Consider the following 23,859-nt stretch of genomic DNA (forward strand, 5'->3'; position numbering starts at 1 on the left):
GGTGGGCAGTACTCTACTTTTCAGAGTACAAGCATTTCTTTACTCCGACTTGAGTCATATTGTTATTGAAGTAACAGTACTCTTCCTTCAGTAAAAGTTGTGGTTCCTCTTCCCACTGTGAGTAAGTCTAAAGTGACAAAATCTTTATGTGACAATATGAAATGATTTGAAGATTTGTGTTTCCTGTACCGCTCCTTCAGATATGATTTAGTTGTTCTAATTCTTTGAAAATACCTGATTGTGTCTTTTATTTAATGTTTTGTCCTTTAAATTATGTTTAAATTATTCTTACTTGAGCAGTACTTTTCCCAAATACTTTTTCACTCTTGAGTAATTTCTTGGACCACTACTGTGTACTTCTACTTGAGTAATATTATTTTAATTATTTATAAACTAGATATTATGTCACAAGTACACAGTTACTCCTTAAAGATGCTCTGTGTAACTTTTCTGGTAGAGGATAGGGACTACTACTTCTAATACTACTACTACTACTGCTGCTGCTGCTACTACTACTATTACTACTATTACCACTACTACTACTGCGACTACTCTAGGATTCGTCACCAGCTTCTCTCCATGAAGATGTTGCCTGGAATGTTCCACAGTATGGCATTACACTTGTTTATCTCTATGGAGACAACAGGTGATGCTGCAGGGCCAAGTTACATGTCAGATGTGTGGAGCGGCGAGCCCACTCCTCACAGTAAGAATAGAAACGTTTTTAAGTCAGTAAAAACTCATTGTTATTGAGTAAAGGTTTAATGCCATACCGGGATATTCCAGACTAAGCAACAATATCTCCATGGAAACAAGCAGACGGTGGACCCTCCACCAGAAAAGTTACAGAGTGCATCTTTAATCTACTCTTACTTAAGTAGTACTTCACCCAAATACTTTTAAACTCTTACTTGGATCATTTTCACTTTAACTTTGAATGTTTTCAAATAACATTTCTCTTACTTTTTATTATTATGATTTTTATCTACTCTTCCCACTAGAGTGCATCATTTCATTTTCAGTTCATGTCAGAAATTCAACTTGTACCCAATTTAAAAATGTGACAATACCAAATAAAAGAAAATCTGTGGAATATTACCTCAATTGAATAAAATCTACTGGGTCCACCGAGCCTCTTAAGTTCCATCCTAAAGGTGTCCATAAAGCTCTGGCAGAAAAATAACTAATATCTTTTAAAAAATTATGTATTTTTAAAATAATATAATATTTTTGAAGTCCCAAAGAAATTACACTTTTGCCATATCTCAGAAACTAATGATGATAGAGACAAAAAAATGAACCAAATGATCCACAATGTCCATATTTCTATTCAACTTCCACTGGTACTATAGAGCTAAATTAAAAAAATGTTTTGATGCTATTAAAGAAAAACTGATTTTTCAGCTCAGATTTAAGGACCCAGTAGACATCAATAGAATTTCAAGAAATTTCTCATGGAAGTTTAAAAAACTGATACTAGGTACAGATTGATTTTCAAAAATTTGTCATAAAGTTGGGCAAATGATGCACCCTACTCCCCACCTCTGCTCATCCCATAACATTTGTAAAAATCAGAGAAAGAAACATAGACACCAAAATGGAAACGAAGCCACGTCCGCTAATGTGCCTCTTTATTTAGAGAAAATAAAAATGTCATTTGTAATCGGCCTGGTCAGTTCACTCTGTCTGCCTGTAGGGGGGGTGGACGTGCCGTAAGAGAGAAAGAGAAAGAGACAGAAAGAGAGAAAGAGAAGAGAGAAAGGCTGATGTTGTTTGTACACAGGAAGGGAAAGGACGGGGCAGGGCAGGGCAGGGAGGGAGGGAAGGAAGGAAAAACAAGAAGAAGAAGAAGAAGAGCTGTAGTCGGTGCTGCTCACACATTCATTTAGTGCCTGTGCCAGTAGAGGGCGCCAAAAAGGACCGAAAAGGGTTAGTAGTTATATTGCACGCCCTCATGTTCACCATTCTCTAGACATGCTTTCCTATCATATGCATACGTTTTCTTGTATACATATTCTATAGGCACACACATAATTAAACAGGTTGAATTGTACATTAATATTTATAATAGAGCTATAAATTTACACGTACATACATTAAGAAAAGTCTCTCTCACTCCGGCATAGAAACGCACCGTCTATGCCTATGTCTCTATATACACCTCACGCATACTGCAAAAATCCTATCAAAAAACAATGGATTTCCAATGTCTGTTTAAAGCTGTGAAGTTCAAATCATTATAATAATATCGTCAAATAAAACGAAAGGAGGAGTTCAAACCAAAATAGAGAGAGAAGAAAACAAAAAGGCATGGCGCTGTCTTCACTGCAGGTAAGTGGTTAATTTTGCATAATGTATACAGGTTTTTAAGGAGTTTTCCCTATTTTTTTATTTTTTACTAAACAGGATTTCAGTTTTTTTTTTTTTTTTTTATAAACCAGAAAAAACTAATTTCTACAGAGAAATTGCCCCACCCGCAGTCATTGTCGGCTGCAGAGAGGTTGACATCAAAGCTGTACAGCGCAGTCAAAAAAACATACTTACATGAGCTCATATTACAAGTACAGCCATATTCAAGGCACAAAGATCTACAAGTAGATTTGTTTTTCTTTCAATCAGGTTGTACAAAATAATATTACATTTTACAGTCTGTACAGGATAACCCAACCTTGCACAGTGTACAAGTTAAACAAAAAAAAGAAGAAAAAAAAAACAAAACAAAAATCGTCATCTTTCTCTTCGTGGTCCCTCCTGTCTGAAAGCGGAAAGGGTTGGGTGGTATTTTTGGAGTTTGTAGAGAGGGGGGCTAAGGTGCAAACTCAGTCCCGCGTTAGAATAATAATAATCCTTCAAAAAAAAAAAAAAAAAATTGTCAAAAAAAAAAAAAAAAAAGTCAAAAAAATCCACAAATTTCTCCTCCGTTCGCCCCTCGAGTTAACACCAGGGTTAATAAATATAGTGATGCTACATTGTGTGTGTATGCTTCCTCTGGACAAAAAAAAAAAAAAAAAAAAATTCAAAACGAAAAATTCAAAAAAACGAAATTATTAAGGAACCTGAAGCAAAGTGCATTTAAATCTTCATACGTTTGTCTTTCTCCTTCAAAAATATATATTGGGAAACGTTATGGAGGTTGCCAGACATTTTCACACAAAATCATCTTCATAGCACGCCTAGCCTCTACAATGAGGTCCGGTTGGTTTCAAGTTTCACACCCAACAAATTAGGTCCAAAGGAAGTCGAAAAATAAACTAAAATTATGAAAAAAACAAAAACGAAAAGGAAAAAGACACAAAAGGGGCAAAATTAAGGAGGTAGCGCGAGGCTCTTTTAGTGGAATGACATTTAAAATCAAGGCGTTTTATGGAAAAAAAAAAAAAATTAACCAGCGGCACACGGCAAACTTGTTCCCCGAATGTCTTCAAAAACTCCAACTATTCCGTCATCATTGAGAAAAAACGTAGAAAAAGCTAAGAAGAGGATTTTGACACACTTCAGTAGTACTTCATCGTCCCGGGGCAGGTGAGAGGTCAGAGGGGCGGGGTTTACGGGGGCGTCGGGTCGAGAGGGGCGGGGCGTTGGGTCGGGTTGAGAGGGGCGGGGCCTCGGGGGGGAGAGGGGGCGTGTCCATCACAAGAGTTCGTACTGGCGCAGGTGCATTCTCTGTATGATGTCTCTGCAGTCGTTGAACACGCGGCGGATGTTCTCTGTGTCCACGGCGCAGGTGAAGTGAGGGTAGCAGTAGTGGCGGCCGTCCCCACTCGCAGTGCTGATCCGCTGCGACACGAGACACACACAAAAAAAAAAAGCGTTTAGATAAAGTAATAAACATACACAGCAAAAAGTGGAGTGTTAAAATTGACTCTCACAGATCCAATTCTAATGACCATTACTCACTGCTTTAAATAACAAAACATACTTTCATTATAAAACTCATTTATAGTCAGTGTTGGGAAGGTTACAGATTACATATCCCAAAATGTAGTTTGTAACGTAATCCATTAAATTACTTAAAGTGAGTAACGTAATCTGAATACTTTGGATTACTTGATTTGCTGTAGAGAAGCAAAGATGAGGATACGTAACTGTATTAAAAATATTATTGATAGAAGAGGAGGAGACACGTCCACGCAGCATGGTTTAGTCCTGTTAAATTCTGTTAAATCCTGTTTTAGTCCTGGTTTAGATCTAGTTTAGACCTGGTTTTAGTCCTGGTTTAGTCCTGGTTTAGACCTGGTTTAGATCTAGTTTAGGTCTAGTTTAGACCTGGTTTTAGTCCTGGTATAGTCCTGGTTTAGATCTAGTTTAGACCTGGTTTTAGTCCTGGTTTAGACCTGGTTTTAGTCCTGGTTCAGTCCTGGTTCAGTCCTGGTTTAGTCCTGGTTTAGATCTAGTTTAGGCCTGGTTTTAGTCCTGGTTTAGATCTAGCTTAGACCTGGTTTTAGTCCTGGTTTAGTCCTGGTTTAGATCTAGTTTAGACCTGGTTTTAGTCCTGGTTTAGGTCTAGTTTAGACCTGGTTTTAGTCCTGGTTTAATCCTGGTTTAGTCCTGGTTTAGATCTAGTTTAGTCCTGGGTTAGTCCTGGTTTAGTCCTGGTTTAGGTCTAGTTTAGACCTGGTTTTAGTCCTGGTTTAGGTCTAGTTTAGACCTGGATTTAGTCCTGGTTTAGGTCTAGTTTAGACCTGGTTTAGTTGTGGTTTAGACCTGGTTTAGTTTCCAGCAATGAGTGGAATTACCAAAAAATAAAAATTAATAATAAAAAAACATAAAAAATAATGTGAAAACAGGAAAATACCGCCATGTAATCCATTTATTTCAACAAAGTAACTGTAATCCAATTACCACTCACTGAAACAGTAACTGTAACTGAAAACAGTTACTCATAATTTGTACTCTGATTACGTAACTCCAGTACATGTAATCTGTTACTCCCCAACACTGTTTGTAGTAGTATGAACTGCTTGTAAAATGGCCAAAAAATCATTTATAACATTCTAACAAGGCAAACTAAGTATTGTTTGCACATACTCCAAATTAGACGTTCATTCATGTTACATGATTTCACGTTTTCTGTTTTTTTTGTTTGTTTTCTTCCCTCCATTTAACACTGCACTACAGCTCGGTTGAGTATACAAAAAAATGCTAATGAAATTTAAGATTTTTGTGAAAAAAATAAGACTTGGACAACATAATTTAAGACTTTTTAAGGCCTTAATTTGGGAACATGAAATTTAAGACCTTTTTAAGACTTTTAAGACCCCGGAGCTACCCTGTCAATAAATATTTAGTTTGGCCCACGACTTAGTCCCAGTTTTTAATTTTGAGCCTCTGTGAATTTGAGTTTGACACCCCTGATTTATTACAACTCATGATTTTTTAACAATATTGTACCTTTAAGAACAGTTTTTGTGGTTTAAATCTGCTCTTGGGTTTTTGTGCCAGTGCCATAAAATAGTTTCAATATTATCGTTTATCATTTGTTTACATTTACTTCAGCAGTATATCACACTTCAGAATTTGTTATTGTGTCTCCAGCTGCAGTAAACGTAGAGAAAAATGAGGTCAAAGTTTGGAAGTGTTAATCATATTTTATATACGTGCAGACGCAAATCTGTGGATTAAACTGAAGGACCTACTTACAGAATTGCGTACATTCTAGTTGGTTACTTATTTCAAAAGTGCGTCAGCTGTGATGCAGTACACATTTATACGCAGTTCATATTTAACATACTGTAAGTCTTTGTCATTCCTCCCTGCAGCGAAACCACAGAGATGCCAGACTGGATTCACCGTAAGAAAATGTAAAACTATGTCTATGTCAGTACTTCTCTGTATTCGAGGCACTTGAAATACTTCGAAAATACTCACAAGAAACTCGTCCCGGATGAAAAACTTAGCTCTTGTGACTCTTGGGTCCTCGCCGGGTTCGGGGGTGGCTACGGAAAGAGCGCAGGGACAATCAGCCCGAAGCTCTAAACGTTACGACATGTGTATTTGAAAAGACTTACCTTCATTTGGTATGGTGTAGCGAGCATATTCAGGAAAGTAGTCTTCGATTTTGGATTTTCCAGCTAATACTTTCTCTGCCAACATGTCCTGCTTGTTGAGGAATAATATGACGGATATAGTGCGTAACCATCTGCACACAAACACAAACAATACAAAGTTTAATCACAATTCAGAATAATAAATACAGAATCATAAAATACACATTATTATTACAATATTATAACTTATTTTTAGGGTCAGGAATATTTAAAAAGCAAGAAAGTGTTAATCTAAACAAAAAGAAGCTTGTTGTTTTTTGTTTATTGCAGGCCAAACATGTAATTGCTCTCAACTGGAAGGAAATGGAGAGGCCCAAAATAAATCAGTGGATTAAACTAATGTGTAGTAATTTGGCACTGGAGAAGCTGAGCTACATATCTAAAGGAAAACCTGAGGACTTTAAAGACATTTAGTTGCCATTTTGACTTGTAGAAATCATAATTCAAATTGAGTGACTTGTGTGTTTTAGGGTGGGGGAGGGTCTTAATGTATGTATATATGTTTTTTTAAATTATTATTTATTTTTTTTTTCTGTTACATATCTCGATACATAGGCCACGATTCGATACATATCTCGATACATAGGCCACGATTCGATACATATCTTGATACATATCTCAATACACCACGATTCGATACATATCTCGATACATAGGCCACGATTCGATACATATCTTGATACATATCTCAATACACAGGCCACGATTCGATACATATCTCGATACATAGCCACGATCCATATCGATATACATATCTCAATACACAGATTCGATACATACTTGATACATAGGCCACGATTCGATACATATCTCATACACAGGCCACGATTCGATACATTTCTCGATACATAGGCCACAATTCGATACATATCTTGATACATATCTCATACACAGCCACGATTCGATACATATCTTGATACATATCTCGATACATAGGCACGATTCGATACATATCTTATACATATCTCGATACACAGGCCACGATTCGATACATATCTTGATACATAGGTCACGATTCGATATACATATCTCAATACACAGGCCACGATTCGATACATATCTCGATACATAGGTCACGATTCGATACATATCTTGATACATATCTCAATACACAGGCCACGATTCGATACATATCTTGATACATATCTCGATACATAGGCCACGATTCGATACATATCTCAATACATATCTCAATACACAGGCCACGATTCGATACATATCTTGATACATAGGCCACGATTCGATACATATCTTGATACATATCTCAATACACAGGCCACGATTCGATACATATCTCGATACATAGGCCACGATTCGATACATATCTTGATACATATCTCGATACATAGGTCACGATTCGATACATATCTTGATACATATCTCGATACATAGGCCACGATTCGATACATATCTTGATACATATCTCAATACACAGGCCACAATATACATAGGCCACGATTCGATACATATCTTGATACATATCTCAATACACAGGCCACGATTCGATACATAGGCCACGATTCGATACATATCTTGATACATATCTCAATACACAGGCCACGATTCGATACATATCTTGATACATATCTCAATACACAGGCCATATTCGATACATAGGCCACGATTCGATACATATCTTGATACATATCTCAATACACAGATACAATTCGATACATAGGCCACGATTCGATACATATCTTGATACATATCTCAATACACAGGCCACGATTCGATACATATCTCGATACATAGGCCACGATTCGATACATATCTCAATACACAGGCCACAATTCGATACATATCTCGATACATAGGCCACGATTCGATACATATCTCGATACATAGGCCACGATTCGATACATATCTCGATACACAGGCCACGATTCGATACATATCTCGATACATAGGCCACGATTCGATACATATCTTGATACATATCTCAATACACAGGCCACGATTCGATACATATCTTGATACATATCTCAATACACAGGCCACGATTCGATACATATCTCGATACATAGGCCACGATTCGATACATATCTTGATACATAGGCCACGATTCGATACATATCTCGATACATAGGCCACGATTCGATACATATCTCGATACATAGGCCACGATTCGATACATATCTTGATACATAGGCCACGATTCGATACATATCTCGATACATAGGCCACGATTCGATACATATCTTGATACATATCTCAGATACACAGGCCACGATTCGATACATATCTTGATACATATCTCAATACACAGGCCACGATTCGATACATATCTTGATACATATCTCGATACATAGGCCACGATTCGATACATATCTCGATACATAGGCCACGATTCGATACATATCTCGATACATAGGTCACGATTCGATACATATCTCGATACATAGGCCACGATTCGATACATATCTCGATACATAGGCCACGATTCGATACATATCTCGATACATAGGCCACGATTCGATACATATCTCGATACATAGCTCACGATTCGATACATATCTTGATACACAGGCCACAGTATCATGCATATCTTAATACATAGGTCACGATTCGATACATATCTCGATACATAGGTCACGATTCGATACATATCTCGATACATAGGCCACGATACGATGCATATCTTGATACATAGGCCACAGTATGATGCATGTCTTAATACGTAGGCCACGATACGATACATATCTCGATTCAATGCACTTTCGATTCAGTACGGTATATTTCAAATATACAAATCGATTCGATACGGTTCAATAAAAACAATAGGCTAAATCAAGTCTGTGATACTAAACGTCTTTGTTAAATCACTTCTTGTGCAAATTTAATATGAAACACAAACATTTTAATCATCAAACAGTGAATACGTGAAATGTGTCGCAAAAACGAGTTTTCTTCCTCTAAACAAGCAACAAAACTGTAGCACTGTAACAAAATAATTGAGTAAAATATACCAAAAAATTCTCTTGGCCATATATCGATACAGCAGCCCATGATATCGATACTGTATCATCATATTAAACAATATGATATATCAATATTTTGATATTTTTGCAAAGAGTGAGGAAGGAGGAGGGGCAGGTCTGGACATATAAGGAGCAATGTGATTGGCCTAATCCACTTCATTGGTATCCACGTCAACCTCCACCCCTGCAGCCAGGTGTCCCCATGTAGACTTGGTTTGGTCCTGTTCTAGTCCTGGTTTAGTCCCAGTTCAGACATGATGGGGAGTATCTCTCACATTGTAGGAACCAAAATCAATGGGGACCTGCCATAAATCCTCTATTATTAGATCAACATGATTTAAAGTTCAGATTTGGATTTAGGGTTTAGTTTAGGCAAGTAAAGACATAAACAGTCTACAGGAAATTAATGTAAGTCCAGTGTAATGATCCCTAAAATCACGTAAAAACTCAAACACATTTTACTGATGTAGTACTTTGTTTAAAAATGTCTGAGAATGACTGCTTTAACTATTGTATTTAGAGGTTGTATTTATTCTTGTGAGCTTTAATCCATGTTATAATGTTGTTACCACATCAAAAACATACCTGGAGTTGTGTTTTGTGTTATGTTTGAGTAATCTTTTATTATTAGTCTGTCTCTAAAACTCAAAATGCTCTGTTCCAGCTTGTAATGTGATGTAGAGAGAAAAACTCAGCCTAAATATGCAGGATTTGTGAATGAAACAAAACACAACTTCAGGAAACAACATTCTAACACAGATCAGAAAATAATAATAATACATGCCCTTTAATAATTACATTTTCGTATTAAATAAGTGTGTGAATTTTACATAGACTAGCAGACTGTGACAAACCTGTTGTTCCAAATGCTGCGGAAGAGGTCGAGTGCTTCCCGTAGTCTGTTGGTGTTGTTGTCTTCCCTTATTACCATGTTGTAGCTGCTGCTGGCCACCACGAAGATGATCGCAGTGACATCTACAGGACACACGGGGAATTACATCAGCAAAGAGCATTCAGTGTGACGGTTTCATAACATATAGATTTGGATTGTTCTAAAAGGCTAAGTTAGGTTGAGTTCACGCTTGCAGTTTAAAATAGAGACGAAACACAGGACTTGAGAGTGTTACTTGTCCTGGTTTGGTCCTGTTCAAGTCCTAATCTAACCTAGAGTTGATCCGAATTTAGCCAGCAGTAATTTAAAAAAGCAATATCCAAGCAGTAAAAAAACAAAATAAATTAAAACTTTGCAGCCACAATAATTCTACTTTTATACATATAAATTATAGGTTTTTATTAGAGGATGGAACTCATAAGCTTTGAATTCATACTCAAGTTTGCAGTAATTAATTCAAACAAAATCTTACAATGATTCTTCGATATGTTAGTTAAGAGAATTTGTTTGGTCTCTCATAGAAGAAATGTCTTAGGAAGAGGAGGAGCCGCTCAAAACACGACATATTCTTGTTTCATTGTTTTATTGAGTTGCTTACGTACTTACTGTCCCTCACTGTCCAGCACTTTGAACCAACTTTTAGCAGAGTTGCCAGTTGTGAGTCACTATTAGGGTGTGAGATTTGACTTGATAAAATAGACTAAGACTTGGGACTCGACTTGGACTTGAAGGTCAGTGACTTAAGATTTGGACTTGGCCCTGTGACTTGAGAAGACTCGAAGCTTCTCCTAAAAAATATGTTTTTATAAAATACTTTTCTCTTTACGGTTGATAAATGCGGTGATTAATTTTACAGGAACAAAGTGGAACATGTCCCTCACACTTCTCTGTTTGTTACTTTGGATAGAACTGAAGTATTGTGATGTGGTATCCTCAAATGTACTACAGTAATATAAAGTACAACACAGTAAAACAGAGGGAACTACATAGAACATGATCCTTCCATTTCAGTGCAGAATACATGACAAAATGACGCATGTCGTAAATACAAAGAAGGAAAAAACTGAGACAAATTTTGAAAAATGTTGTACTTTTTGAGTGCCTCAGTTTTTTCCTACTTTGTATTTGAGTCTGGCCCCTACACTGAAGAGCACCAAAAGGACAATTCTGCACAATTTTTGTATATCCAAGTAGCACTCCTGCCCCCAAAGACATTTAAAAAGAAGAAAAAAATGTATAACTCTTAAATAAATACACATATATAAATATACAATGGGACTTTTTAAGCACAGTTCAATATTAAAAGAATAAACTGCAAAAATCTAAGTTATATTTTGGTTTAAAGACTTGAAATGACTTGAAGCTCAAAGCAGACGACTTGTACTTGACTTGGATTTATGGGCCAGTGACTCGAGACTGAAATTGGAACTGGGACTTGAGGTGAAAGACTGGAGGTTTACTTGAGACTCGCAAAAAAACAACGACTTGGTCCCACCTCTGACTTCTAGAGAATATTTTACTTTCTCATTGCCACATGAAATTATATACAGTAAAAGACTGTTTATATAAATGGACATTTCTAAGCCGCTAAACGTCACATCCCAAACAGGAAGTGAGCATGGGCAGTGTGATAGAAATTTAGATTGTGGAAAGATTTCTCTCAGTCTGTCTTGTGTAAATTAATGTGATTTCTACCTGAAACCCAGACCAGTCATGAACATGTGTAAAGGTTCATCAGGCACAACTGTCTCCTCCTTCAGGAAGCCTTTTGTTATCACTGTATGTTAATTTAGCACCAGCCTCTGAAACCAAAGTCACTCTGCATTGATATGTATGTAACTTGTATTTCTGTATAAATACTGAGAGCTCAAATGCTGTGGGAGGGACATGGGGAGAGACATGAGAGATGGGGGCAGACATGGGAGACATGTGAGATACTGCTGGGGGTGAGAGGCTGTTGGGCTTTGGCCAGAACAGGTCTAGGCCCTGTCCATATCTGCTGTAACAAGAATAAACCTTGGTCTATATTCCAAAAACTCATCGGGCTTCGCAAATGGATTCATTATTTATCTTCAAGAGATATATCATTTTTTCCACAACAGGCAGCTTACGGCTCCATTGACTTTGGCTCCAATTCACTTTGGATGGAAAAAACTGCTGCTGTCAGGCTCATCATTTTGGGCTTATAATGTTTGTGTTAACCCACTCTACATGATTCTGGTGTTTTTATTTCACAATGTTGTCTGCAAATCTATTCCTAATAAGGAGCTGCCTGAAACTGTAACTCTCTTGCAGTCTATGATTTATTTACAGACACTTTATAATACTAATAGTAATAGTTTTTGAGAGTACTGAATTTCAGTGTTGTAATATTTTGACACCTCTGGCTAATACTATCTCTCTCTATGTGTTACGATTGATTAAAAACTGAAAATCATCATCAAGTCTGTCTCTGCACTTTACATTAAATAAAAACATATATGAAACATTTTACCGTTAAAGCATTGGATCCATTTTCTCCTCTCGTCTCTCTGGCCTCCAACGTCGAACATGCTGCGGACACAACACAATTCTGGTCAGAATAGCGCCTCGTGTGGTCAAAGTGTGCCAAAGACTTTTACATATTCATTCATGCCATGTTTACATGTTGTTACCTCATCGAAAACAAACCTGGAGTTGTGTTTTGTTTCATTGTGTGATCCTTTATTAATAGTTTCTGTATCGCCAAAGCTCAAAATGTTTTCATGTTAACAGTTGCCCTTTACCTTTAGTTGAATGGAGATTGACAATTCCAGGACAGAAATCATTCAAATGATTCTAGTGAAGGTAAATGGTGTTAAAAAGCACATTAGAGCACTTCCTGTATTACCATATGACATCACAAGGTGGAGTATTTTCTGTTTGAGAAAAGAACTCAGCCTAAATATGTGTGTAAATGAAACAAAACACAATTCTGGGTTTGTTTGCGATGAGTAAACAACATTCTAACATGACTTAAAGGTCATAAGAGGCAAGTTTGTGTAATATAGGACCTTTAAGTGTAGTTAAGTAGTAGTATTTGTATTTATAATGAGTCGTAGAAGTGATTTATCAGATCAGAAAATGGCATAATACAGGCGTGGAGCAGTGTGATTGGTCTAACAGGGATTAACACTTCAAATTCTGCCTCTGCAGCCTGGTGTTTGCAATCAGAAACACACCAGGGCAGTCCTACGTGATGTCACCAACTACTTGAAATCACAGAGCCCACTAGAGGCAGAACAGACTGAGAATTAGGCGATTTTGACCAGAAAGCTGCACATTTATTGGAACATTCGATAATGCTTCTCAAACACCATACGCACAGTGTTTAGTTCCACGTTAACTTGAGTGAAACCAAACTTTTTCGCTTCTTTTTTCCACTCCGATAATCGTATGAAGTTAGCGTATTTTCTCAACGACTATTCCGATAATATTTCATGAACAATTTCGCTCTTCTTTCTAAGCACATTTCTCCAGTTCCCTCTTTGACCCTGGTCACGCTGCGGTGGTCCGACTCCGAGCCCAAAGGGGAGGGAGCTGTGCCTGACACTAGTTTAAATCACAGATACCGTTTAATACAAAGGTTTGTTTCAGATGGAGTGAGCGCGCTGTGTCTGCTCTACAGAATCTGGGTCAAACGCTTATAAAACCAGCTGCCATTATCGGCTGCTTCTGTAACAGGAAGCTCCAGTCGATACCTCCGAATAGGACCAGAGCAGAGACAGAGAGCGTGAGGGGAGGGATGGAGGGTCAAAATGTCACGGTTATTTGTTTTATTTAAATTATATCGAAGTTTGTTTTATTTATTTATTCATTCATAGGGCAAAATATCACTTTTATTTAATGTGGATGGATAAAATTTATTCCTCACTTTCCAAATTTTTCAGCTTGAAGAGTTTATAAAAGCTTTTCACAACTTTAAGAGGCAGAGTTTTGACTTTTAACACAAATAATCAGGCACGTTGACAGAAATTTGGGAGCAGGCCCCCCTCTAATATAAATTAAAAGGAAAAGGGTACAATTCTGGGCCCCTAAAACCCTGGGGCCTCGGAAAACAGACCTATTTGCCCCCGTTTACTACCCTGCTAAGAATAACTAGAATTCTAATAGAACATCAGCCTTGGTTCCAGGTTCACGGACAGTAAAAATGCGTTATAATCAGGGCTGAAAAAAATATAACTTTAAGTTTCTATGTATGTATTACTCAATTTCCTACTTTTTCACAAGAACTTTTCATACTTTCAGAGGCCAGTGAAGAGTTTTGCCGTTTAATACTAACAAAAACTGGCTTTCTAAAAGAGCACAAGCCTTAGGTTCTGGTTTGCGGACAATAAAAATGCTTTATAATCAGATGCAGACAGCACACAGTGGTCTTATTTTGACCCTAAAAGCTGCTTTTACAATTTATACAAAACATATTTTATAAAACTTGTGTTCTACAGGCTTGGCAAATGACACAATGAATTATACAATATTAGTCTGACATAGCGCACCAGTCTTTCCTCAAGTCGTTTTTACAATCTTTTTACAATTTCATACATTACATTTCATACATGGAGATAAGCCACTGTATAGCTAAATGGTGTTTTAGCATTTTCTTCAGTTCCTAGAGCTTTTTGGGGGGTAATTTTAGTGCAATGCATAAAAGTGTGTTCTGCCTCCAGTGGCCTCTGCAGTTTTAAGTACTTGGTGACATCACTCAAGACTGCTCTGATTACAGCAGGGGCAGAGATTGACCAAAAACCAACCAAAAATATATTATATTTTATATTATATTTTCTCACAACTATTCTAATAATATTTCTTGGGCAATTTTGAATCTCAGCTTTTCTCAATTTCTTTCAGTTCTCTCTTGACTTAAACGATTATAGTCAAAAATTATTTTACTAGTTAATTACTCATGATTACTGAATTATTTGGTAAAACATATTCTGATTGAAACTTACTGAAAGTTGACTTTATCTACTTGGAACCGCGTCTCGAAAATCCCTGAAGTTAACACTCGGCAGCGTAGAAGGTCCTAGAACAGAAAAGACACCGATTTTAGTTCAACGTTTAGATTTAGACTTAGACTTTATTGATCCACAAGGGAAATTACTTGCACATAGTAGCTCACATACAGAATTACCTGATATTACAATAACAAAGAGTAAAAAATATATAAAAAAAAGTCTAAATAAGTAGCAATAAATAAAGAGACTGGTATCAATAAGACGATGTATGTACACAAATATCATAATATAAATCACAGTTATATACAAAGAGGTCGTAAGATGATATGATGATTGACAGAAACACAGATTTATATATTAAAGGTGCATTGTGTAATTTTTCTGGCAGATTTTTTTCCCATGAAGATGTTATTGCTTTGCCTGAAATGTTCCACAGTAGCATTAAACTTATCTATCTCACATTTATTCAATTATTGGTGTTTTTAGAGCTTAAAAAAACACGAGCAGGGTCGACTCTCCACAGATCTGGCGTCTAAAGAAGGCACAAAATTCCTCGTCCACGATCGCACCAAAACAAAAGGCAATGTTTTGATCGTAGGCGGTGAATTTTGAGGTTTGTATAAATAAACGAAAACAAAACTGGCATCGTTAAAAATAAAAATAAGTGATTGTATTTCTGTTCGAGGGGTTAGTGTATGGAACAATCTGAGTGATGATTTCAAAAAAGTCAAACACTGTAGAAGCCTTTAAAAGAAAAGAATAAAGCGTTATGTTTTTAAAGATATAGAGCTTTGGAATGAATGAATTATGTGTTAAATTTGTTGTTTGTTTTAATTTATATTTTGTCTCTTATACAGTATATACAGTAAGTTGTAAGTGAAATTGTAAATGCAAACTTGCTCTTCATACGTCGCTTTCTTTCTTGGATTTCTGTCGTTATTTCAAAGGGTTTGGCGTTATAAGTACTTTTTACTTCAGCCTAAACAGTAGCAGTAGTAGTATTTTTTATTTTTTTATTCGGTCAACCCCATGGATCATGACCGAATAAAAAAAAATTAAAAATACTACTACTGCTACTAACTTGGCATGGTGGTGTCACTTTTTTGTCTCCATGGAGATAGAGACGTTTAATGCGATACTGTGGAGCATCTTGGACAAAGCAAGCAACAACATCTCCATGAAGATGAGGAAGTAACAGACCCTGAACCAGAAAAGTTACACAGTGCACCTTTAAAAATAAAAACATAACAGTAGAAGAAGCACTTACCTGGTCCGTGGGTGTGTAGTCACTCTGTCTTACTGAGTCGATTCTGTCCAGAAAACTGTAACACACAGACACAGAAGATGTTTAGGTTTTTAAGATCTAAAATCCCAAAGTTACGAGAAAAATCGACAAAACATAAGCAGCAAAAAAGGTAAGTTGAGCTACATAAAAAGGTAGAATGGTAAAGGAAGAAGGAAGAAAGGAAAAGGAAGAATTTTAACATCATGTAGAAACCATAATTTCAACTGAGTGAACTGTGTGTGGGTGTTTTTTTGTTTTATGTCATTTTATGTTTTCAAAAATGTGTGTAAAAATCTCAATAAAAACATTTCTGACAAAAAAAATAAACAAAATATTTAAAAGGTATGAGCTAAATGCTACTAATTCAATGCTGGGTTTCATATGACATGGCAACATTTTACAGAATTTTGTTTGAATTTGATGAGTTCTTAGGTCTTCTCCTTAATAAACAGCTTCTAATTAATCACTTATGCATTTACTTTTGGATATTTCATGATAAATTACAATGTAAACACAAGGGAAATCTGGCTCTCACATCACAGAATCTGAAAACCACCAACTCATAACTTTAGACCACTGGAGATCTGGTAACATAAGTCCATCAGGTCAAAACAATAACCGAAATATCGTGTTATCGTATCGTCAAAAGTCTCACAATAATATCATGGACCATCACAATATATTGAATTACAAGTCTCTTTGCTTAAATTCATTGTTTTGGTGCAGTAATAGCTAAAAAAAAAACTGAGTGAACTACATAGACCATGGTCCTTTGCTCCATTACAATGCAGACTACATGAAAAGAAATAAAAATAATAATCAGAATCATAATTTTTAAGATTTTTTTTTTTTTAATTTTAATTCTTTGGTTTATGACGGAACAAAAGTCTTGTCAAGGCATTTTAAAAGGAAAAAGTTTTGTTAGTTTCTGTAAAATATCGCAATAAATATCGTACCATGGGATGTATATCGTGAAAATACTGTATTGAGAAATTTGAATATCATTACATCCCTACTAAATATACATACATATACCAATATACCCAATAAGATCCACTTTATTAGAGCCATTTTTATAAACAAGACCAAAGCACAAAGCAGGTTTCCAGTATCCAATTTCTCCAGCGATTAGGTCAGGAATCGGAATACACTAGACGATTTGCAAGAACCCCAGAAGTTGTAGACCGCGCACCGGCCAATCAGCGAAGAGCTGTGAAGCCATGTTTGGTGAATTTTATCAAGGGGAAAGGCGTTATTGCCCTTCTTCCTACGGGATTTGGCGCATTACATTCGTCACGACCAAACAGCAGCGATTCGTTACATTAAAAAAGTATCCGCCTATGGTCGAGCGAACGAAACCTAATCCTGTGAGGTCAGACGGTTTCCACGAAGTGAAACCGGCCATAATGGAAAAACAATATGGCCAAAAATTAATCATGATAAGAAAGAGAAAATGTATATTGGACTGTGTATTTTCTTTCAATGCTATAATTACTATTTTGACAACTCTAATCTAATCATGAAATAAAAAAAATGAACTGCCGCCATTAGGGATGTGAAAAGTATTGAAGATCAGATACAAATTGATACTAAAACCACAAAGTAAAATTATGTAATGTTCAAAATGAAATTCTAAATTAAGTTTTTTTTTCTTATCATTGTGGTATCAGAATCAGTATTGAGTCTTGAGTCTATTTTCTAGTATAGAATAGGCTATAAGTGGATACAAATGTAAAAAATAGATAGATAAAAGTGAAAAAATGTGAAAAGTAGAAAGATAAAAGTAGATAAGGAGATAGAAAAATATTATTAAATGGTGAAAAATATTATCAGATGTAAAAAACAGATAGATAAAAGTAGACAAGTAGATAAAAAATATTATTAAACGGTGAAAAATATTATTAAATGTGAAAAGTAGACAGATAAAAATGGAAAAAATGTAAAAAAAAAAAAAAAAAAAAAGAGATAGAAAAATTTTATTAAATGTGAAAAATAGATATAGTTAAAAGTGAAAAAGTGAAAAAAGGAGATAGAAAAATATTATTAAATGGTGAAAAGTAGATATAGATAAAAGTGAAAAAAGGAAATAGAAAAATATCATTAAATGGTGAAAAATATTATCAAATGTGAAATGTAGATAGATCAAAGTAGATAAGGAGATAGAAAAATATTATTAAACTGTATTGTGGTGGTTTTAGTCTCTCAGTTGTGCCTGGTCTGTGTTCAGGGAAACGCCATGTCTGCTGCTGCTGCTGAGGCCTGTGCAGTACCGCTCGTGTCCACCAGAGGACACAGCGGCTCAGTCTGGGCTATTTCTGTCCGTCTCTGACTGTGATTACATAAGGCCCAGAGAGTGGAGGAGATTCTGAGAGAGCAGAGCCACAGCAGCCGGAGCACAGAGACAGGGACGAACCCGAACAGGACTGAAACTGGACTGAAAGAGGACTGAAACAGGGCTAAGAAAGGACTGAACCAGGACTGAACCAGGGCTGAAACTGGACTGAAACTGGACTAACAGAGGACTGAAACAGGGCTAAGAAAGGATTGAACCAGGACTGAACCAGGACTGAACCAAGACTGAACCAAGACTGAACCAAGACTGTACTGGGACTGAACTAGGACTAACAGAGGGCTAAGCCAGGACTAAACCAGGGCTGGACCAGGACTGAAGCAGGACTGAACCAGGACTGAATCAAGACTGTACTGGGCCTGATCTAGGACTGAAACTGGACTGAAACTGGACTAAAAGAGGACTGAAACAGGGCTAAGAAAGGACTGAACCAAGACTGTACTGAGACTGAACTAGGACTAACAGAGGGCTAAGAAAGGACTGAACCATCACTAAACCAGGGCAGGACCAGGACTGAATCAAGACTGTACTGGGCCTGATCTAGGACTGAAAGTGGACTAAAAGAGGACTGAAACAGGGCAATGAAAGGACTGAATCAGAACTGAAACTGAACTCAAAGAGGACTGAAACAGGACTGACTCAAGACTGTACTGGGCCTGATCTAGGACTGAACTGGACTGAACTGGACTAAAAGAGGACTGAAACAGGGCTAAGAAAGGACTGAACAAGATTGTACTGAGACTGAACTGGACTAACAGAGGGCTAAGAAAGGACTGAAACCATCACTAAACCAGGGCAGGACCAGGACTGAATCAAGACTGTACTGGGCCTGATCTAGGACTGAAACTGGACTGAAACTGGACTAAAAGAGGACTGAAACAGGGCTAAGAAAGGACTGAACCAAGACTGTACTGAGACTGAACTAGGACTAACAGAGGGCTAAGAAAGGACTGAACCATCACTAAACCAGGGCAGGACCAGGACTGAATCAAGACTGTACTGGGCCTGATCTAGGACTGAAAGTGGACTAAAAGAGGACTGAAACAGGGCAATGAAAGGACTGAATCAGAACTGAAACTGAACTCAAAGAGGACTGAAACAGGACTGACTCAAGACTGTACTGGGACTGAACCAGGAATGAAGTAGCACTGAACCAGGACTGAAATAGGATTGAACCAGGACTGCAACTGGATTAAAAGAGGAATGAAACAGGGCTAAGAAAGGACTGAACCAGGACTGAATCAAGACTGAACGGGGACTGAAACTGGACTGTAGTGGGACTGAACCTGGACTGAACCTGAACTAAACCAGAACTAAATCAGGACTGAAACCAGGCCAAACCGGACTGAACTAACACATCTAAAACAAAACTAAAGCAGAAGTATAACAGGACTAAATCTTTCAAATGGATTAAAGCAGAACTGAACAAAACCTGATTAAACAGAAAAGATCTATGACTAAACCAGGACTAAACCAGGACTAAACCGAGGCTAAACCAAGACTAAAGCAGGGTTTATCCCAGGGTTCACCAGGACCAGCGGTGAAAGGTTAACAAAATAGAAAAGAAAATGTAGAATACTTCTGTACAATAGTAGGTATCTGTACTTTCTACTTCACTATATTTTAGATCTGGAGTGAAAAGTAAAAAGTACTTAGACTTATTTTTAGCACATTTAATTTGAGTTTCAGTCCCAACTTTGAGCAACTAAAGACACAAAACACCAAAAAAAACAAAAATAAATAAATTCAATCACTTATATAAGCTTAATTATTTACCAAAATCATTAATCGTTCTAAAAATCTCTGCAAAATACTTTTACTTTTTACTCTTAAAGTGCATTTTTAAACAGGCATTTGAATAGTTTTACTTGAATCATGTGATATTTTTATATTTTACTTGAGTAATCTTTACTTTTAGATACTTTTACTAAACTGAGTACTTCATCCACCGCTGACCAGGACTAAACTCCAACTCCAACTTACTACAACTAAAAAATAAAATATCTTACAGTAACTCGAACACAACAGACTGTCTACATCTTTAAGTACGTAGTTAAGATAGAGTGATTTTTTTATTTATTTTGGTCTAAACGTATCACAATCACAAGCAGGATTCCTTCAAATTACTGCGTTTTAGTCGATCCAGTTTTATTAGTAGCAGTTTTATTTTATTTAGATTTCAAGGATGATATGGAACAGAGTCTAAAGGACACAAAACGGACTCTTGTGAGCTTTAAACCATGTTATAATGTTGTTATTTCATCAAAAACAAACCCGGAGTTGTGTTTTGTTTCATTCACACACGTTTGAGTCATCTGTAATGTCAATTTGTGATGTCATGAAGTGGTAGTTTTCAAGTTAACAGCTCCTTTTACCTTTAGTTCAGTAGAGATTTGCAATTCCAAGTCTGAAATCAAGTTGTATGGAGTTTAAAAGCACGGTGCAGCGCTTCCTACCACGTGACATCACAAAGTGGAGCAGAGTTTTGTTTTTTTTGTTTGAGAACTTGGCCTAAGCATGCAGGGTTTGTGTGTTAAACATGTGAGAATGAAACAAAACACAACTCGGGCTTTGTTTTTGATGAGGAAACGGCATTGTTAACACAGATCAGAAAACAGTGTCATATGAACCCTTTAAACACAAAGTAATGGTGAATTGTGAGACAAAGGTCATGTTGTGCGAGGCTCCCTTTGCAGAAACAGTGAGCTTATAAATACTGGATGCTTTGTGACTGCCATGTGACACACGTACTATTGGGAGAGCAGAGTTAAAAATAGGACCATAAAAGAAAAGGGACGTGGGCCGGAGAAACGGTGATAAAATTAAAAATAATCGAACAAGGATGTCAAGATTACCAGGTTAAAAATCGATGTTATGCCTTTGTTAACACTATTATTACTTTGTAAAACCATAAACGAAAACAAAAAAAAATCCTTACATTCTTTCATTCTCATTGTGGTTTATTTTGCAAGATCATAAACCAGAAACTTTTGTGCCTTCAGTAACACTTTTTTATTAGTTTGTACAATTATAAACAAAAACAAAAAAATCCTTACATTTTTTCTATGATCATAAACGATAAACTTTTGTGCTTTCGTTATCATTATTATTAGTTTGTAAAACCATAAACGAAAACAAAAATATCCTTAGATTCTTTCTACGATCATAAACGATAAATTTTTGAGGCTTCATGAACATTATTATTAGTTTCTACAATCATAAACGAAAACTAAAATATCCTTAGATTCTTTCTACGATCATAAATGATAAACTTTTGTGCTTTCGTAAACATTGTTATTGGTTATTACGACCATAAATGAAAACAAAAAAATCCTTATTCTTTCTACGATCATAAATTATAAACTTTTGTGCTTTCGTTAACAATATTATTAGTTTGTAAAACCATAAATGAAAACAAAAATATCCTTAGATTCTTTCTACGATCATAAACGATAAACTTTAGTGCTTTTGTAAACATTGTTATTGGTTATTACGACCATAAACGAAAACAAAAATATCCTTACATTTTTTTCTAGGATCATAAATGATAGACTTTTGTGCTTTCGTAAACATTGTTATTGGTTATTGCGACCATAAACGAAAACAAAAAAATCCTTATTCTTTCTACGATCATAAATTATAAACTTTTGTGCTTTCGTTAACATTATTATTAGTTTGTACGACCATAAACGAAAACAAAAAAATCCTTATTCTTTCTACGATCATAAATTATAAACTTTTGTGCCTTCGTTAACATTATTATTAGTTCGTACAACCATAAACGAAAACAAAAAAAATCCTTAGATTCTTTCTACGATCATAAACAATAAACTTTTGTGCTTTCGTAAACATTGTTATTGGTTATTACGACCATAAACGAAAACAAAAAAATCCATAGATTCTTTCAACGATCATAAACGATAAACTTTTGTGCCTTTGTTTGAGCTCGTACTATTAGTTTGTACAACCATAAATGAAAAAAAAAAATCTAAGCTGGCATCTTTAAAAGAAAAAAAAAATTAATTAATGAAAAAAGTGACTGTGTTTCTGTTAGGGGGGTTATAGTTTATGGAAGAACCTGAGTGATGAGTATAAAGCGTTATGTTTTGAAAGAAAGCGCTCTGGAATGAATAAATTATGCATTAAATTTAGTTTGTTCTCATTTATATTTTGTCTCTTATATATACAGTTGTAAATGCAAACTCGTTGTTCATGCTTGGACTCTTTCTGTCATGATCCATGTAGTTGTGGTCTGTTTGGTTTTTGTTTTGTAGCGCTGCAAAATGACCCAATAAATAAAAACAAAACAAAACAAAAAACGATGTTATAATGTTGTTTCCTCATCATAAACAGACCTGGAGTTGTGTTTTGTTTCATTCACACATTTTTAACACACAAACCCTGCAGATTTTGACTGAGTTCTTCTCTCAAACGGAAAAAACGCTGTTCCACCTTGTGATGTAAAGTGCTCCACTGTGTTTTTAAACTCCACACACCTTCACTAGAATCATTTGGATGATTTCATTTGTGGAATTGCAGATTTCTACTAAACAAAAGGTAAAAAGTCAACGTGAGTTAACTTGAAAACGAAGGAGCGGGGTTTATAAGATTCGTCTTCTTCCTGTTCCTTTTGTTTAAGCAGCAAAGACAAGGCAAATAATGACAGAAATATGGATTTATGTTAACTGTCAGATTTGTTTAGTTGTTGTTGTTGTTCTCTTTAATTGATGCCAACAAAATAATAAAATGAGCAATGAATGAATAAATAAATAAAGGTGGAGTATTTTAAGCTTTGGAGATCTATACAGACTAATCATAGAGTTACTCAAACATGTGTGAATGAAACAAAACACAACTTCATCAAAAATGTAGAAAGTAGGAAGAAAAAAGAAAAAAAACTTGAATGAGTAAGAGAGTGTACAAAGTTTTGAGTGACGCTGTTCAAAAGTTTGGACACACCCTCTCATTCAGTGCTTTTTTCTTTTTTCTTACTACTTTTTACATTTTAGATACAAACAAAAGCATCAAATATATGAAACTCGATACATGGAATTATTTAGTAAAGAAAAAAGTAAGTAGAAAGTAGTAAAAATATGAGTTGTTGAGTTTCTGTCCCAACTTTGAGCAAACCAAATACACAAAAACACAAAAATGGAAAAAAACACAAAAAGAAATCAGTTCAGTCACTTATAATCATCTTAATTCTTTACCAAAATCACTACATTTGATGCTTTAATCGTTGTAAAAATCTCTGCAGCATATTTGAACTTTTTACTCTTAAAGTGCATTTTTAAACAGGTACTTCAATAGTTTTACTTAAGTAGATTTTTCATG

General features: G+C 35.9%; 1 protein-coding gene across 2 annotated transcripts in view; it reads right to left on the bottom strand.

The window, feature by feature from the left end:
* Nucleotides 1–1,614: 1,614 nt before the first annotated feature.
* Nucleotides 1,615–23,859, bottom strand: part of LOC110174910 (guanine nucleotide-binding protein G(olf) subunit alpha) — a 120,801-nt gene continuing 98,556 nt past the window's right edge. For both annotated transcript variants that reach the window (XM_055151825.1, XM_055151826.1), the window contains exons 6-12: nt 16,158–16,212; nt 14,885–14,958; nt 12,412–12,470; nt 9,880–10,000; nt 6,009–6,139; nt 5,869–5,936; nt 1,615–3,777 (exon numbers count right to left, since the gene is read on the bottom strand). In XM_055151825.1, the coding sequence (XP_055007800.1) occupies nt 3,631–3,777; nt 5,869–5,936; nt 6,009–6,139; nt 9,880–10,000; nt 12,412–12,470; nt 14,885–14,958; nt 16,158–16,212 (655 nt within the window). In that variant the 3' untranslated portion in view covers nt 1,615–3,630. The remainder of the gene's footprint in view (nt 3,778–5,868; nt 5,937–6,008; nt 6,140–9,879; nt 10,001–12,411; nt 12,471–14,884; nt 14,959–16,157; nt 16,213–23,859) is intronic.

The sequence above is a fragment of the Boleophthalmus pectinirostris genome, unplaced genomic scaffold (assembly GCF_026225935.1).
Source record: "Boleophthalmus pectinirostris isolate CB_2022bp ecotype Guang Dong unplaced genomic scaffold, ASM2622593v1 HiC_scaffold_16, whole genome shotgun sequence".
Taxonomy (NCBI): Eukaryota; Metazoa; Chordata; class Actinopteri; order Gobiiformes; family Gobiidae; genus Boleophthalmus; species Boleophthalmus pectinirostris.